Source organism: Carassius auratus, chromosome 41 (assembly GCF_003368295.1).
Source record: "Carassius auratus strain Wakin chromosome 41, ASM336829v1, whole genome shotgun sequence".
NCBI classification, from domain to species: domain Eukaryota; kingdom Metazoa; phylum Chordata; class Actinopteri; order Cypriniformes; family Cyprinidae; genus Carassius; species Carassius auratus.
Genome location: NC_039283.1, coordinates 12,922,604 through 12,938,108, shown reverse-complemented (window position 1 = coordinate 12,938,108; position 15,505 = coordinate 12,922,604). Strand labels below are relative to the sequence as shown.

Below are 15,505 nucleotides of genomic sequence, written 5' to 3'. Positions count from 1 at the left end.
GATAATTCTAAATGATTATAAGACATTTTATTATTTAAGTTTTATTTTACATTTTCTAAGTGTAGCTTGGTTTCAAATAATATCAATTACCTAGAACCAGAAGCCCTGTGACTTCAGAAGTCACACAAATCACAATGAAATGTTATCAAAATTAGCCAACTGCAGTAAATAAATATAATTGAAAATGTAATATAATTATGACCACACAGAATCAAGCGATCAATCGATTCAAAATTAATAATGACTCGTAAACATTTGTATGTCTGTAAAATTCATACATAAATGATGATTAATACAAATTAATGATTAATATCACATTTAAAATACATAGAGATCGTGTTTAAAAAGTGAAATAATTGAAAATTAGTTATGCAATTATTTTGATGATGGAGTAGTGTGTGTGTGTGTGTGTGTGTGTGTGTGTGTGTGTGTGTAGGAGGGAAAATATGCTTAATTATTAGTATTATTTATTTATTTATTTTAAGTAGTGCATTTATACAAGAATGTATGTATTTTTGGCACAGTACACATACCAAAATTATTCATATTTTGAAGTAAAATATGTAGCATATTTTTGCTAACAGGTGTGCCATTTTGTCCTTTGTAATTTGACTTAATGGTTGCTGTTGTGTCAGATGTCCTGTTTGCCTTCTCTATGGCGATGTGGAATGTTTTCATCAGGGAATAGCACAGGCTCCGCCCACACAACAGGTGTAGTCAAACACAACTCAGTCACGCCTAGATAGGTTACCACGGCACGTCAGTGGAAAGTACCATTCTGTCCTCTGCAGAAGGGGGGGAGGGACTTTCTGTAAAGTCTTAAGTTAGACTAATCTTAATCTAAATCCTTCTGTAATTTTTTACAGTTCTATTCAAAAATGTTTGCCGTTTTACAAAAATCTAGTTGGGTTATTTTCTTACTTAAGTGACACATCACTTGCTTTTCCTTATCTAAGTGGTAGCATCCTAGTCTCCTGTGACAGGTGTGTGTATGTCAGAGACAGTCTATCTGATGTTTGAGATAGAGTTAATCGTCCTGCCCAACATCACGGTCTCACAGATGGCTGTGGACGTGAGGTGGCTGAGACAGCCTGGGCTTAACTAGCCCAGTGTCAGCATGGCATTGACCCTTGATCACTCGAATGAGGAGTACTTTGAGTTTGACTCCTCTTCAGAGGTCCTGGAAATATCTACCTCGTCTTACATTAGCTCAAACAGTGCTGATGATGAGGAGGATGTGGAGCCTTTTACCCTGGAGGAAGGTAGAGTACCTGTTGCATTTGACATTTTGATCCTTTTAAAAGTCAAAAGTCCTAGTGCTTTCAGTGTAAGTGGCTCATTTTGAAATCTAAACAATCTAAACAGGTTTTTCCATCCTTGGTTGGTGATGTAATAGGGCATATAAAATGCACACAATGTGTCAGATTCTTCATCTCGTCTGGTTTCCATTTCTTTCTGATCTTATCAATATTTGTGTTTCATAATATTCGGTGTAAACACTCAGGCAGTCTTTTGTGTCAGAACATCATTACTGATGTTAGTGCCGGAGGACATCGGGGAGTTACACAGTTTGAATCATTTAGTTTCAGTGTATTAATCATAAAGTTTCAGGAACAAGTATTCAAATATGATTTAGCTTGTGGCTAATTAAGGTCACGGTGTGCTGTTTAGATTTATTATGAATTTGCTCTGTCCCAGAACATTTCTTAAGGTTGATCATGTCAACACACAACATACCAATCTCATGGTATTACAGCGTGCATGCCAGCACGTACTGAAAGTATGCTATTATATAACAAGAGTATAACTGAACTATATCTAGGTTTTGTTTTTTAGTTTGTTTGGTCTAGGACTTAGTTTTGACACTAATTTTCTTCCTGTATTTATTTAAAATTTCACTGAATTAAATGTGATATTTTTAAGTAGAAATAAATAGTATTTTTTTGTAAAACACTTTCTCTTTTGTTTTTTACAGTGTACACTTTGGTGTTGAGTACAATAATAATAATAATAAAAATAATAAAAATAACTGCTATTATTATTATTATTATTATTATTATTATTAATTGACATTAATAATATATTTTGAGTCTCCTACATATAAAAACAAAAGCAAGTTAAAACCTGAATATATAATGAATTATTTATAAATATTTTATTTTTAAACTAACACTAAATCATAACCATATTTAATTATGGTTGTTTGTTTGTTTGCCCTATTTGTAGGTAAGTCTTCCTGTATTTTATCGTTATATATTTAATTACATATAGACAGTGTAAAGAAGTCATGTTTATATATAGTTGTTTTATTTTATTTTTTTTAATTAACTTATTACAGTGACTGTCACCCCACAGAAACCTTGAGTAGGTAAAACACACTCTAAATTAAAAAAACAAAACAAATGCATTTTATCTTTATAATCAGGTTTATAAAGATATGTGATTTTATTCTAGAACCAGTTAGCTGTGCTTTTTAGGGTTAACATTTTTAAAATCAGTTGCATGTGTTAATAATTGTGACATTATTACACTGTAATACAAACTTGCCTAATTAATTGTTATGTTTTAGTACTGTGAAATGCATTAAATAATTAGTACCAAAACTCATTATATCCTTCTTGTGTTATAATGCATTATGCTTTTTAGCAGTGTAGCAATCAGTAGGTAGATTAAATCTGCAATATTAAATTGCATTGTGTTTTTTCAAGCATACTGTATATAAAATAAACAGAACCTCATTAACAGTCCACATATAATGCATTATATATAGGCTTGATTGAAAGTGTTAATAAAAAAGCTGTAAATGATTATTTCTGTATTTGCACAAGTGAAAACTAACCTCTTGTGGAAGGTTATTTCAGGACCAAGAAAGTCACCTTTATTAATGCACTAAACAAGATGTGTGGGAGCTATTAATGCCTGACTGTCTTCTTTGTGTCCGGTTTACATTGTGGGAATATTTGTCTTTGTGCTGTGGGATCTGTTCTGATGGCAGGTCGCCGTGTACAGCTGCTGTTACCAGTTGTCTCACCAGTTTGTCTGGTGTAAAGTGTCATGGTACGGGGGTCACTGAGTGTATGTGTACCCATGCTGGTGGATGGAAATATTTGTTATCAAGTGTGAAGCACCCTGTCCTGGGAACTTAGACCAACAGCTGTTAATAGTATAACTTAGTCTTTAATGAGTGTTTACCAATGTAAACAAACCTCGCTAAGCAGGTTAATTTATTTGTGATGGCCACTGAACTATGAAAGGTACATAATGTGATCTCCCTAAACATAGTGAGAGATATTTAGGGGTATATACTGTATGTTGGATATGACATACACAGTCAAACTGAAGTTTTAACACCCATGCCCGATCTTTACATTGGCAATTTTTGAAACATTGGAATTGTCTAAATATGCTAAAACATATATAAATATCTAACATTTATTATTTATATTCCCTATGTTGTTTTTATTTTTATTACATATCTTTAATCAAATTAGCAACCCATTTAAAAAAAAAATCTAGTTTGTATTAATTATATATATATATATATATATATATATATATATATATATATATATATATATATATATATATATATATATATATATATATATAACAAATTCCTAAAGAAATGTTACAATGTTACAAAAGATTTCTATGTAAAAACAAAAACATTTTAAATTGAAATAATATTCCGCAATATTGTCTCACAATAACTTTTTTTAATCTACTTTTTATCAAATAAATGCTGTCTTGGTGAATAAGACACTTCTTTCAAAAAACATAAATAAAATAAAATAAAACAAAATCTTACCTTCACTTAAATTTTCAGCACTAGTGTGAACTGATATTATTTATGTTTGATAAAAGTAATTTCAAGCATTTAAGATTTAGTTTTAACGGTCTTTTAAATCACAAACAAAACTAATTTAGTCAAAATTGTCCAAACATTTAAATGATTGTTTCAGTGATCTTTTTTTATTTTATATTTATTGAAATTAGTATGATAAGCTTCTGTCACGTGACAGTCATTTTTTATAAATATTTAACATTATTATTTGTATTATTGATTTTAATGGTTGAATTATTAAACACCTATTGGAGGCTGATCTGTTCAGGACTTTGGTAATTGTTCATAAATGAGAATAATATCACAGAGCAATACCATTTCTGTACTTTGAGATGCATTGGGTGGATCTGTTATGTTACTATTCATCCGTATCCTATCAGCCATTGTTGTAGTGTGACTCACAGTTCATAACAAGATCTGCTGATCTAAGTTTAACCTACAGTACTGTATAATAAAACCATGAGTTAAACTATTGCTCCTAAAGAATTATTTTCCGCCTTGATCAAATAATAACACTGAAAATATTCTGCATTCTTGCCTGAGTTGATAGAAGAATAAAATATGGAGCTGATGAGTGTTTAAATGAGTCTTGCTCAAGGAATGTTTCTGTGTAGTTAATAGTTGGGTGTTGCAGGCAGGTCAATATCTGGGTGTTGGGTAGAGTCTCTGCTCTCTTTGTGCTGACTGTGACGCAGATGGAAATGTCTGCTTTGCATTTGATTCTTTAACACCATACTGAACTCAAAGAGTTTTTTGTGCTGCTTTTGAATAGTTGGAAGCAGTATCATGGTCTAGTGTCCTTCTCAACAGCAGTACAGCAATAATGTAAATGTACTGTTTGTTGTCCTAATTAAAATTAAAAATAGATTCCCTTAAAAGTTTTGGGGCAGGAATATGTGTTTGTCAATCCAGTGAAATGTATTTTTTCTTATGCATATATTTACTTTATGATTAATTATATTGCGCATTGCTCTGTAAAATAATTTCATATTTGGACCACATTTGTAATTTTACATGATCATATATATTTTTTTTATCATGCAATATAAAATATTTTCTTATATTGTAAATGTATCTTTGGAGCACATCTTTATTGCTTGATAATATTTTTATCACGCAATAAAATATTTTCTTATATTGTACTAAAAATGCTTTGGTTCAAACATGTTGGCAGGGAAAGATCTGCTGGTTGTGACTATAATACATCCATAGAGTTATTTATAATCTGGACTATGCTGACTTGTTGATAATGACAGAATATGAGGATGATAACAGTTGTGTATCATCTCCACTGTGATAAAATAGAAGATTTCCCTGGAGAAGCAAAGATAAGATTGTGAAAGAAAGTCAGTTAGACAATATAACCTGGAAAATAGCCAAAACATCGGTTTATTATAAATCAGTTTATAAATCATTATTTGATCCTTCTATAGACCTTATGTAGCTCCGCCCCTTTTTTCAGCGCTGTGTTCATTGTCTTCTGTCGTCTGTTGGTATTTCTATGTACAGTCGCAAAAATGTATTAATTAACCGCTCAATTTAAAATCTTCCGGGTCTGCTGACATTTGTTAAGACATCTGCTTCGAACATTACAATGCTCATGACAATTTTTTTTACTCTGCAAAAGTAAATCCACTCTTCAAAAGTGATGCTATAGTGCTATGGCAAAAGACAAAATTCTAAAGATGGCTTGTTTCTCTAAGGTCTATATTATTTACGGATTTTGGAATCACTGCAAAGAGAATCAAAATTATGCGTTATCCCTATGGAAAAAAAGAAGTGCACTTAATTACATTGAATCATGTATTCAAAATCTAAAAGAATATTAAAAAAAAAATTCTTGCAGATGATATTAATGAAATTAAAAAAGCCATTTAAGCAAATTGAAGCTAACTGTGTTTAATATAAACTTTTTATATATTTTAATTTGCTGAAAAACTGCAACAAAAAGGAAAAGCTGCAAAAAAAAAATCATTCAGTAATGTAAGGGTTAGGTTTTATGGTTATTATTTTCATAATAAGTATGTTTTGTATATTCAAAATTAGTATATGTTATAAATATAAAGTTATAAATATCCGGATGAGTTCTGAGCATGCAGACACCTCTTATATTACTGTATATACTGGTACTTTTGTGTTTTATACACAGTGTACCTGTAACTTAGAATTGTTTATTCTGAGTTTGTCATTGAGTATGTCATTTTTTTCATTTTTATTCCTTTGTTCCCACAGTTCTATGTGCTGATCGAGTGGGCCAGATGACTAAGACATATAATGATATAGATGCTGTGACACGTCTCCTGGAGGAGGTAAGATGTGAGAAGGGGGAGGATGGGTCACAGCTGTCATTAAAAAAAAAAAAAAGTTAATTTTTGGGGGTGTAAAATGTGTGCCATGTGTTGTGATGTAGGTCTACCCGTGTACCATAATAGTGAATGTAAAGCTAAACACAAAACTTATGGGGTCACTTTGTGTTTCAATTCAGAAAGAGCGGGATTTGGAGTTGGCGGCTCGAATTGGCCAGTCTCTGCTGAAAAAGAACAAAACCCTCAGTGAGAGGAACACCCTCCTGGAGGAGCAAGTGGAGCACATACGAGAAGAGGTAAGAGACGAAATCGAAAGGTGAGACAAGCATGTAGGCTAATGTCATCTTTTCTTTCCAAATTTTGTTCCTAAAAACATTCTTGTACAAAACAACACACTCTATTTGAGTCTACAGTTATTGTTGCGTGCATACGGTGACTGTTTGTATGCATCCGTGCAGGTGTCTCAGCTACGTCACGATCTGTCGATGAAGGATGAACTCCTGCAGTTCTACACAAGTGCAGCGGAGGAGAGTGATGGAGAGTCTGCTTCTACCACACCGTGAGTCCATGAGTCCAATAATAATAGAACTCCACACAAGTTGAGGTATCACAAATGCATTAATAAATACCTTACATTTTATGGAGTTCTATTATTTGTCTTTTTTTTTTTCCTGAAAATTGTACAAATCAGTTATTTTCAGTGAGGAGATTTCTATGTACTAAAGGATCCACATCTGTTTGTGATCTTTCTTTGCAGTATTCGCAGAACTGACTCCTCTTTTACGGTCCCGAATTACCTTCCTCTAGATTCACTACAGAAGAAACTCTTTGACCTGGAGGAAGAGAACATCGTCCTGCGATCAGAGGTGAGAGAGTGAGGCCTGGCCTTACATCCTTCAGCTGCTCATAAGAATGTTTTGCATAATATTATTCGAAACAGCCTCCAGTCGAACCTATCAGGGGTTTCAGGTATATCACATTTCCAAGACAAACACAATATGTAACCGATTAATTCCCAGATAAAGATATTTGCCAGTTATCTGTGCACTTTATACAAATAAAACTTGGAAAAAAATAATACAATAAGCAAATATAAACACACCCACATAGATATGTGGGTAGTTGAAATATAACTTTATACCTTTAAAAAAAATTTTTTTTTTTTTTTTAGATTATATGTTTTTGACACTGTAAAACAGTCAGAAGTGAATTCAGTGGCACATCAGAATGTCTCTCTTTCTTGATGCATCGCCCCCTCACTGTAACCGTAGATCTGCAGTGAAGTGTCTGGGGCATCTGACCCCAGCAGACAGCTGGAATTGTATGCCTCACTGATATGAAATCTTCATCCACACCTACACAAGATAAAACATTTTAGAGCCTTCGGTAACAACAGATGAGTGCAAATCCAAAGACATCACCGTATAACATTTCTCAGCTAATGTAAACCCCCTTAAACTGGGCCATGGCATGAAAACAACAAGCTTTTTTGTAGCAACTCCATAGCTTTGCCTTTTGCTGTGGATATAATTCGACCTAGACTGTTTTGTTCTGCAACACGGGTACTAGACAAAACCACTGAAACAAAGAATGAGACTTGTAAAGTGATACCTCCATTGTTTATTCAGATCACTCCTTAAAACGTCTGTGTGTGTGTGTGTGTGTGTGTGTGTGTGTGTGTGCGCGTGCGGGTGTGTTTATAGGCAAATCACTTGGAGACCGAGACCATCTCGTATGAAGAAAAGGAACAACAGCTTGTAAATGACTGTGTTAAAGAACTCAGTGAGTAGATCCCAGAGTAAACTGATATTACATAACATCCTACACTAGTTAAATTCATTTATGTTATTCATTACCTTATTGGTCCATTGGTAGTATAACAGTTTAGTTATTAATTGCATGAACTGCACATACTGAGGGGCTAATGTATAACTTGCTTTGAAAGGGGATTGGGGACTTTCCATGGTTTTTGTTTACCAAGGGTGCATGTGATACATGAAGTCTATCTCTTCCTCATTAGGAGATGCCAACATACAGATCTCTACGATTGCGGAGGAGCTGGCTAGGAAAACAGAGGATGCCTCTCGGCAGCAAGAGGAAATCACACACCTCCTCTCTCAGATCGTGGACCTGCAGAAAAAAGCTAAATCTGTGAGTTCTCCTCACTGTCCAGGAGACGTGATTAATGCATGGCACTCTGAAATACTTGTATCAGATTGGTCAATATAACAGAACTGGACAATATAACACAACATGCAATCTTATAAATATAAAACTATATTAAAACTATATTTACAAATTTTTCAAGATAAAACCATTTAACACAACCTGCTAAATAGCTAGTTACGGGAATATGTCACCTGCTATTTATTATTATTATTATTAATATTAATCAAAATCAATGCTGCTGTGTTCAGTGTTCATTGCTAATAAGAAATGTATTAGTGAAGCATAATCATGACAGTTTTTTATTTGGTTCTCATTTAGTTTAGTTTGTTGTGCTGTCAGTTATAAGAAGCAAACTTCTGTCTGTGAATTAATTTATAATGTTTGTTATTTTTCAGTATGCACTAGAAAACGAAGAGCTCACCCAGCACTTGGGAGCTGCTAAAGATGCCCAAAGAGCACTAACAGCAGAGGTAACATGCACATACACCAGCATATTCACATACTGTAATTCAACTAAAATGCTGCCATGTAACAATTAACCATAAAATTGGTGTGTATTATCCATTGAATTATGTTATTTGAATTGAAACAGTGATCTTCCTGATTAAATGAATTTTACTACTGTTTTCACCTGCTATCAGTCTCTTTATCTCAGTCTTTATCTGTTTCTTTCTTTCTGTAGCTAAGGGAGCTGGAGGATAAGTATGTTGAATGTATGGAGATGCTTCATGAAGCTCAGGAGGAACTGAAGAACTTCAGGAATAAAACGCTGCCTCTAAGTACACCGCGACGATTCCACTCTCTCGGCCTCTTCCCCATGGTGAGAAAAGGACAACATGCTGAAACGGATTAAAAATACTCATTAATTGCATTTTGCCCATGTCGAGTAACCGGCTTAATACCGGAAGTGCCGCATTGCATGGACAAGAATTCACGAAATGCATTATTATACAGATTTCTAAGGCTGCATGATATAATAAACCCATTAAAAAATATAATTAAGCAAGTACTATTGTGAATTCACAAATGCTACAATTCAATTAAATAAATAAATGCGATGCAGGTTTAATATATGCGAACATGCGTGTAGGTTATGTTCGTGCATCTCAGAGCGGCTCCGTTCACAGGAAATGCTATTCCACACAAACATTTGCATGTGTGGAACGTCTCAATCTCCATCTCTGCATATTTTGTTTGGATTTATCATAATGTTCATCTGGGAATGCAACGTGCGACATTTCATCAGATTAGTAAGGTAAATAATTTATAAACCTATGCCAACACAGGAGAACAGATCATTATCTTTCTAAATATGCTAATTGTTCATCACGATTTCAAAACAAAAAGTAAAAAAAATCCCAGGACTATTCTCTAAACTATCGTTTTCAATGATTTCAAAATCAGTTTTTTTAATCACTGGTGGAAGCTTTTTCTCCACAATAAGCAATAACTATGAGTGAAACATCAGAGTGCCAGCTTGAGGAATAAAAGTGAACTGCACTTATTGAGTCATCAGTCGCTCGGCTTCCTTTGGTGGGTCTGAGGAGAAGGCTGGCGTGGATTACTTTATGCTCCAAAAGAGCCTGCCCACTGCCTCCATGATGAGTTGTACCTAAAGGGATGCCATCAACAATCCTCCCGCCAATGGCCCGCCCTGTTTCTACTGACAGTTCATGAGGAACTCACCAGGCCTGCCCTCTACTCTGCTCATGTTAATCCCTCTACTTCTGCTGCTCTCCTCACTGTTGAAGGCTCTGAAGAACAAGCTTGTAAAAAAAATCTCACCCCTCTGGAAGAGACATGGCCAACTTAGTGGTGCTGGAGTGCCAGCTTTGGCTAAATCTAACGGAGATCAGGGATGCTGACAAGGTTGCCTTCATAGACTTGCCAGTCTCTCCCAAGGGGCTGTTTGGCCCTGTCATGTTTTTGGTGAGCAGTTTACAGCAGCACAGAAGTCATCGCAGGCAATGCATCACTTCCTGCTGAATCGCTCCATTGTGAAGGCTGTTCATGTCAACAGAAGGTTTCTCAGCAGCCTGGCAAGCCGGCGCCAACTTAGTCCCAGCCTAAATCTGAGCATGGGCTTCAGCAGCATCCCCTGGCGGCTAAACACTACCAGTCTCATAAGCGTCAAGGCCCAGAGTGACATTGGATCCTGAGCCTCAGAAGCTGTCCTGATCCAAACGCAGAGAGGAAGAGGACAGGGTCAGTCTTGCACTTGTTCTCCATCCCTCCACTTAACTCTTAGAGAAGGAAACTTCATTCAAGCTGCATCCATCCTTCCCATTCAGTGCACACCCAAGCAAATTCCTGCTTTGATAGGAGAATCACATACTCAAAAGAGCATTTCTCTTCTCCTCCATTCTCTTACCATGAATGTAATTTCCCTGCCTCTGTGCGGCAATCTATCATTTGAGAAACTTGGACCACAAAGCTATCCTGTATGTGTCAATTTGGGTTCTGAAAAACCATAGAACGTGGCTACTTGCTTCAGTTCACTCGCAGGCCACCTCGCTTCAGAGGTATCATTCAAACTACGGTACGGGACAATGATGTTCATGTTCTCCAGTCCAAAGTAAAAACACTGCTTGCAAAAGGAGCCATGTAAACGGTTCCTCTAGTGAACAGCAAGTTGGGCTTTTACAGCTGTTACTTCCTCATTCTTTCCTTATTTCAGGCATCTGAACCACCCGCTCATGAGCCATCAGCCATTCAAGATGCTGACTTTGAAACAGATCCTCTTGCTAGCATTACCAGAAAGACTGCTTTCTATTAGTGGATCTGAAAGATTTCATACTTTCATATCCAGATAGCCCCCATTACAGACCATTCTAGAGATTCCATTCGGACTGTCTCTGGCACCATGCACTTTTGCGATGTGCATCGACATGGCTCTTTCCCCTCTGAGATTTGAGCCCGTTCAGAAAAGGAACTCATCACTCACAGGCCTCACGCTTCTGCTCAGCCATCTTTAAAACAATTAATTTAGCCAAGAGCTTTCTGTTATCTCAGCCAGCGAGTAGTCCTTCTGGGGGCTGCACGGATGCGGGCATGAATTACATTAGTTGGGACTGACCTCCAGAAGGAAGGTGGTCAAGACATATGCCTCCAACTCAGGTTGGGGAGCCCTGTACAAGGTCAGACTGGCATTCGGCTCCTGGTCAAACCTGGAGCAATGCTTACACCACGTCCTGGTCTATTCAGACAACATGACGGTGGTAGCCTTTATCAATCACCAGGGCAGTCTCAGGTCACATTCCCTTCACATGATGGCTCGACGCCTCCTTTTATTGGCACAATGCATACTCCTCTCACTCAGAGCAGTTCATGTGCTGGGAAGAATGAACCAAGGGGCAAACATGTTGTCCAGGGACAACATTCAAATGATGTGGTCAGTCTTCGGCAAGGCAGAGGTGGACTTCTTCACCTCAAAAGACAGCTTTCACTGCCCAATTTACTTTTTGATACAGCCACGATTGGCCCAGCACTCGCCAGTATGCTACCAGTTGCCCCTGCTTTCTCAGGTCAACAGACGAGTCAGGGAAGTCAGATATTCAGTCCCCTTGGTGGCCCCACTCTGGAAGAATCATATATAGTTCCCCGATTTGATTCAGCTGCTATCGGCAGCCCCTTGGCCAATACAACTGAGGACAGACTTTCTCTTGCAAGCGAAGGGCATGATTTGACATCTCTGGCCAGAGATGTGGAGCCATATATATATATATATATATATAGAGAGAGAGAGAGAGAGAGAGAAAGACAGAGTTATAAGAGGAAAACATTTCTGAATTAAATATTCTGATAAGGTCATGTGATATCAGCTAAAGTATTGTTATTCCCCTGGCTAATGGTGAGTTTTGCTTTGTGTGTAACAGGACTCTTTAGCTGCAGAAATTGAAGGAACCATGAGAAAAGAGATTCATTTGTCTGATCCAGACGTAGAGGAACAAAGGTGTGTTAGTGTTTCATTTCCTGTCCTGCCTATGTCCCATATCCTGCTTGAGTTAACGAGTCAGACTCCGTTTCAGTTTCAGAGCAATATAAATATATATTATAATCTCTGTTACAAGGCATTGTATGTTTAAAATATTTTCCTACTATATATTTTTTTTATCAATTTAGCTTACTGGTTAAAGATCTGAGCAGATAATCCAATGGTTGTAGGTCCAAATCGTCTAAGGATGGCACTGTAATCAATCTGAACTGCTTAAGGAGAGTAAGGAGAGAGAGAAAAAACCTCAGAACGTTTCGCATGAACCTCTGTACATTCTTGTCTTCTCTTTTTGTTCAGGTTGTACCCTAAACGTGTCTTTGAGACAGTGCGTAACATCAACCAGACTGTTCGGCAGCGTTCCATGGGCCCATCCCCCATGAACATCCCAGGGTCCAATCAGACATCCTGCATGAATTCCAGGCATCCTAGTTGTCTGAGCACACCCCGTTCAAGCATGTATGGAGGGGACGGTGTTGAAATGGACAACCGCACTAACAGTATGCTAATGGAAACCCTGTCACATCAGGACAGGTAAGAGCATCAAACGTGGTTTTAAACCATAAATATTTCAGCAGCATGATAGAACACAGTGTGTTTTCTTAACTATAGTTGTATAGACAATTTTTTTTTCTATTTGATTACTAATTCTAATAAGTTACAATCTACACTATTGTAATTAGTTAAACATTTTTAATAAAAGATAATAACTGAGCACCAAATCAGTATAGTAGATTGATTTCTGGATAATAATGTTTCACTGAAGATTTCCATCACAGGGATGAATTATTTATAAAATGTATTACAGCCGAATATATATATATAAAAGAGAGAGAGAGAGAGAGAGAGAGAATATCATATATTGCAGTTATACTGTGACATGAAAGTAATTATCAGCTTATATATTTGCACAGGCAAGAATTACTATATATTGATATGTTGGCACTATTTATATTAAGACAATAGAAGTCGTTACATTTAGGTGTGTGTGTGGGTGTGTGTGTGTAAGTTCTTCATTAGTGGACATTGGCCCACACTGTATTGTTTGAATGTTTGTCTGTAATATTTGTTTCAGCTCTGATGACTCCAACAGAAAGCCTGGCATACCTGGCACACCCGGCTCTCGTGACCTGGAGGCAGCACTGCGTCGTCTTTCCCTTCGACGAGACAACTACATTAGCGAGCAGCGTTTCTTTGAGGAGGAGAGAGAGCGTAAACTCAACGCCCTGGCAGAAGAGAAGAGCGAATTGTACGAGGAGAGACATGGTGGGAGTGGCAGTGAAGACGGCGGCCCCCTCACTCCGGCAGAAAGCATCATGTCTCTGGGCACCCTGCACTCAGTTTACTCCATCTACAGCACCCGATCCTACCTGCCGGAGAAACTCCAGATCGTCAAGCCACTGGAAGGTGACCGAGCCAAGTCCAGGCCTTTCAGCCTCTCGTTGTTTGATGCTCTGTGGGCATTAATGCACCAAAGTGCTGAAGACCTGTCTACACAACACTCCTTCTATTTCAGACACACACAACCTCGCTGCTGGTTTGAGATTTAGACACGTCACACTATATACACACTACTGGTCAAAAGTCTGGAATGTAGAAGATGTTTTTTTATGTTTCTTAAAGTCTCTTATGCTGACCAAGGCTATGTTTTTAAGAAATGCAATAAAAACAGTAGTACTATGAAATGTTATTAATTAAAAATAACTATTTTCTATTTGGTTTTCAGCAGCCATATGCTATTATTATCAATGTTGAAAATATATATTTTTGCTGCTTAATATTTTTGTGGAAACCTTGATGCACTGCCACTAAGTTAAATAAAATAAAAAGAAGAAAGAAAGAAAGAAAGAAATACTAATTTCTAAAAATGCTTTAAATTAAAATATTTATAAATACATTTATAATGTTATAAAATATTCTTATTGTAATAAAAAACACTTCTAATTGATAATCAAATTTCACAATATTACACACATACCACAAATGTTTTTTTTGTTTTTTTTATGTTTATTTGCTGCATATAACCGATCATATAAATGCAGTCTTGCTGAGCATAAGAGACTTTTTAAAAACATAAAAACGTTATGCGTTATTCACATTTTTTGTGTGTGTGTGTGTGTGTATGTGTATATATACATACATACACACACACGCGCGCAAATGTAACAGCATTTGAAACTTAGGATGTAATGTGAGGAGCACAACTCTATCCATGATGCACTTTATATTCTATATTTGTTTTTGTTTTTTTGGTGGTTGTTGTTTTTTTCATAGAGGTACTATTTAAAAAATTGTGTTTTTCGATTACAAAATTTTTAAAAAAAATAGGGCTGCAACAGATTGCCATGTTCTTTAGTTTTAGATAAGTGTTAACTGTAAACCACTCACAGCTTTATGAATCATAATCATATTTCTAGCGACCTCTGCTGGTTTTAGTTAAAAGCTAAACTAAGCAGTGTGACAGCCTACCCGTTAGTAAAGCATTAACAAATTATCAATGCTCTGATTTCATAAACATAGAAGTACATTTAATAGATTAGCTCCAGAGAAAGGGCTATTGAGGAATAGTTGGCTGAACATTTTAATTCTATCATTCGCTCACCTTTATGACATTCCAAACCTGTATGACTTTCTTCTGCTGAACACAAAAGATTTTATTTTAAAGAATGTTGGTAACATATTAATTATGCTTATTATTATGCTTGAAAAAAAGAAAGAAAAAAAAGACAGAACCATTTCTTTCAAAATATTTTCTTTTAGAATTCCAAAGAAAACTGATGCAGGTTTGGAACCATATGATTTTTTTTTTTTTTTTTTCTGGGTGAACTGTACATTGCAATATCTGGGTGCTCCTTTCTTTCTGTCAAATTTAAGTTTGTGTGTTTGCATCCTTCTTTTGTTTTCTTAACTTCATTTTCCCACCTGTCTGATTTTAGCTCTCGAATAAACACAACATTAATTTCTCCCTCCTCCTTTTCTCTTTCTTTTTTTTAGTCTGACCACAGCCAGAGTCAGTGATTATTACAGCTTTGGTTATGTACCATGAGCATTTTAAGGGCACAGATTGTATTTACAATAAAATGGATTAAGTTAAATTAACTAAAATGAATACCTGCACAGATAATTAAATCCAAGACTACATACTATAATCTGAAATTAACCCCTAATTAAAATTACTCAGTCATTGATATTACA

At 36.0% G+C, this 15,505-nt stretch overlaps 1 protein-coding gene across 5 annotated transcripts in view; it reads left to right on the top strand.

Annotated features, from left to right (window-relative positions):
- Positions 1 to 15,505, top strand: part of LOC113060108 (trafficking kinesin-binding protein 1-like) — a 47,418-nt gene that overhangs the window by 25,429 nt on the left and 6,484 nt on the right. For 4 of the 5 annotated variants that reach the window (XM_026228943.1, XM_026228940.1, XM_026228942.1 and 1 more), the window contains 11 exons: positions 6,077 to 6,153; positions 6,330 to 6,446; positions 6,609 to 6,709; positions 6,908 to 7,016; positions 7,854 to 7,932; positions 8,171 to 8,301; positions 8,715 to 8,789; positions 9,002 to 9,139; positions 12,195 to 12,271; positions 12,611 to 12,844; positions 13,386 to 13,717. In XM_026228943.1, the coding sequence (XP_026084728.1) occupies positions 6,103 to 6,153; positions 6,330 to 6,446; positions 6,609 to 6,709; positions 6,908 to 7,016; positions 7,854 to 7,932; positions 8,171 to 8,301; positions 8,715 to 8,789; positions 9,002 to 9,139; positions 12,195 to 12,271; positions 12,611 to 12,844; positions 13,386 to 13,717 (1,444 nt within the window). In that variant the 5' untranslated portion in view covers positions 6,077 to 6,102. Of the gene's footprint in view, positions 1 to 997; positions 1,263 to 6,076; positions 6,154 to 6,329; positions 6,447 to 6,608; positions 6,710 to 6,907; positions 7,017 to 7,853; positions 7,933 to 8,170; positions 8,302 to 8,714; positions 8,790 to 9,001; positions 9,140 to 12,194; positions 12,272 to 12,610; positions 12,845 to 13,385; positions 13,718 to 15,505 lie in introns of those variants that run through there. The other variant, XM_026228941.1, reaches the window with a different exon arrangement.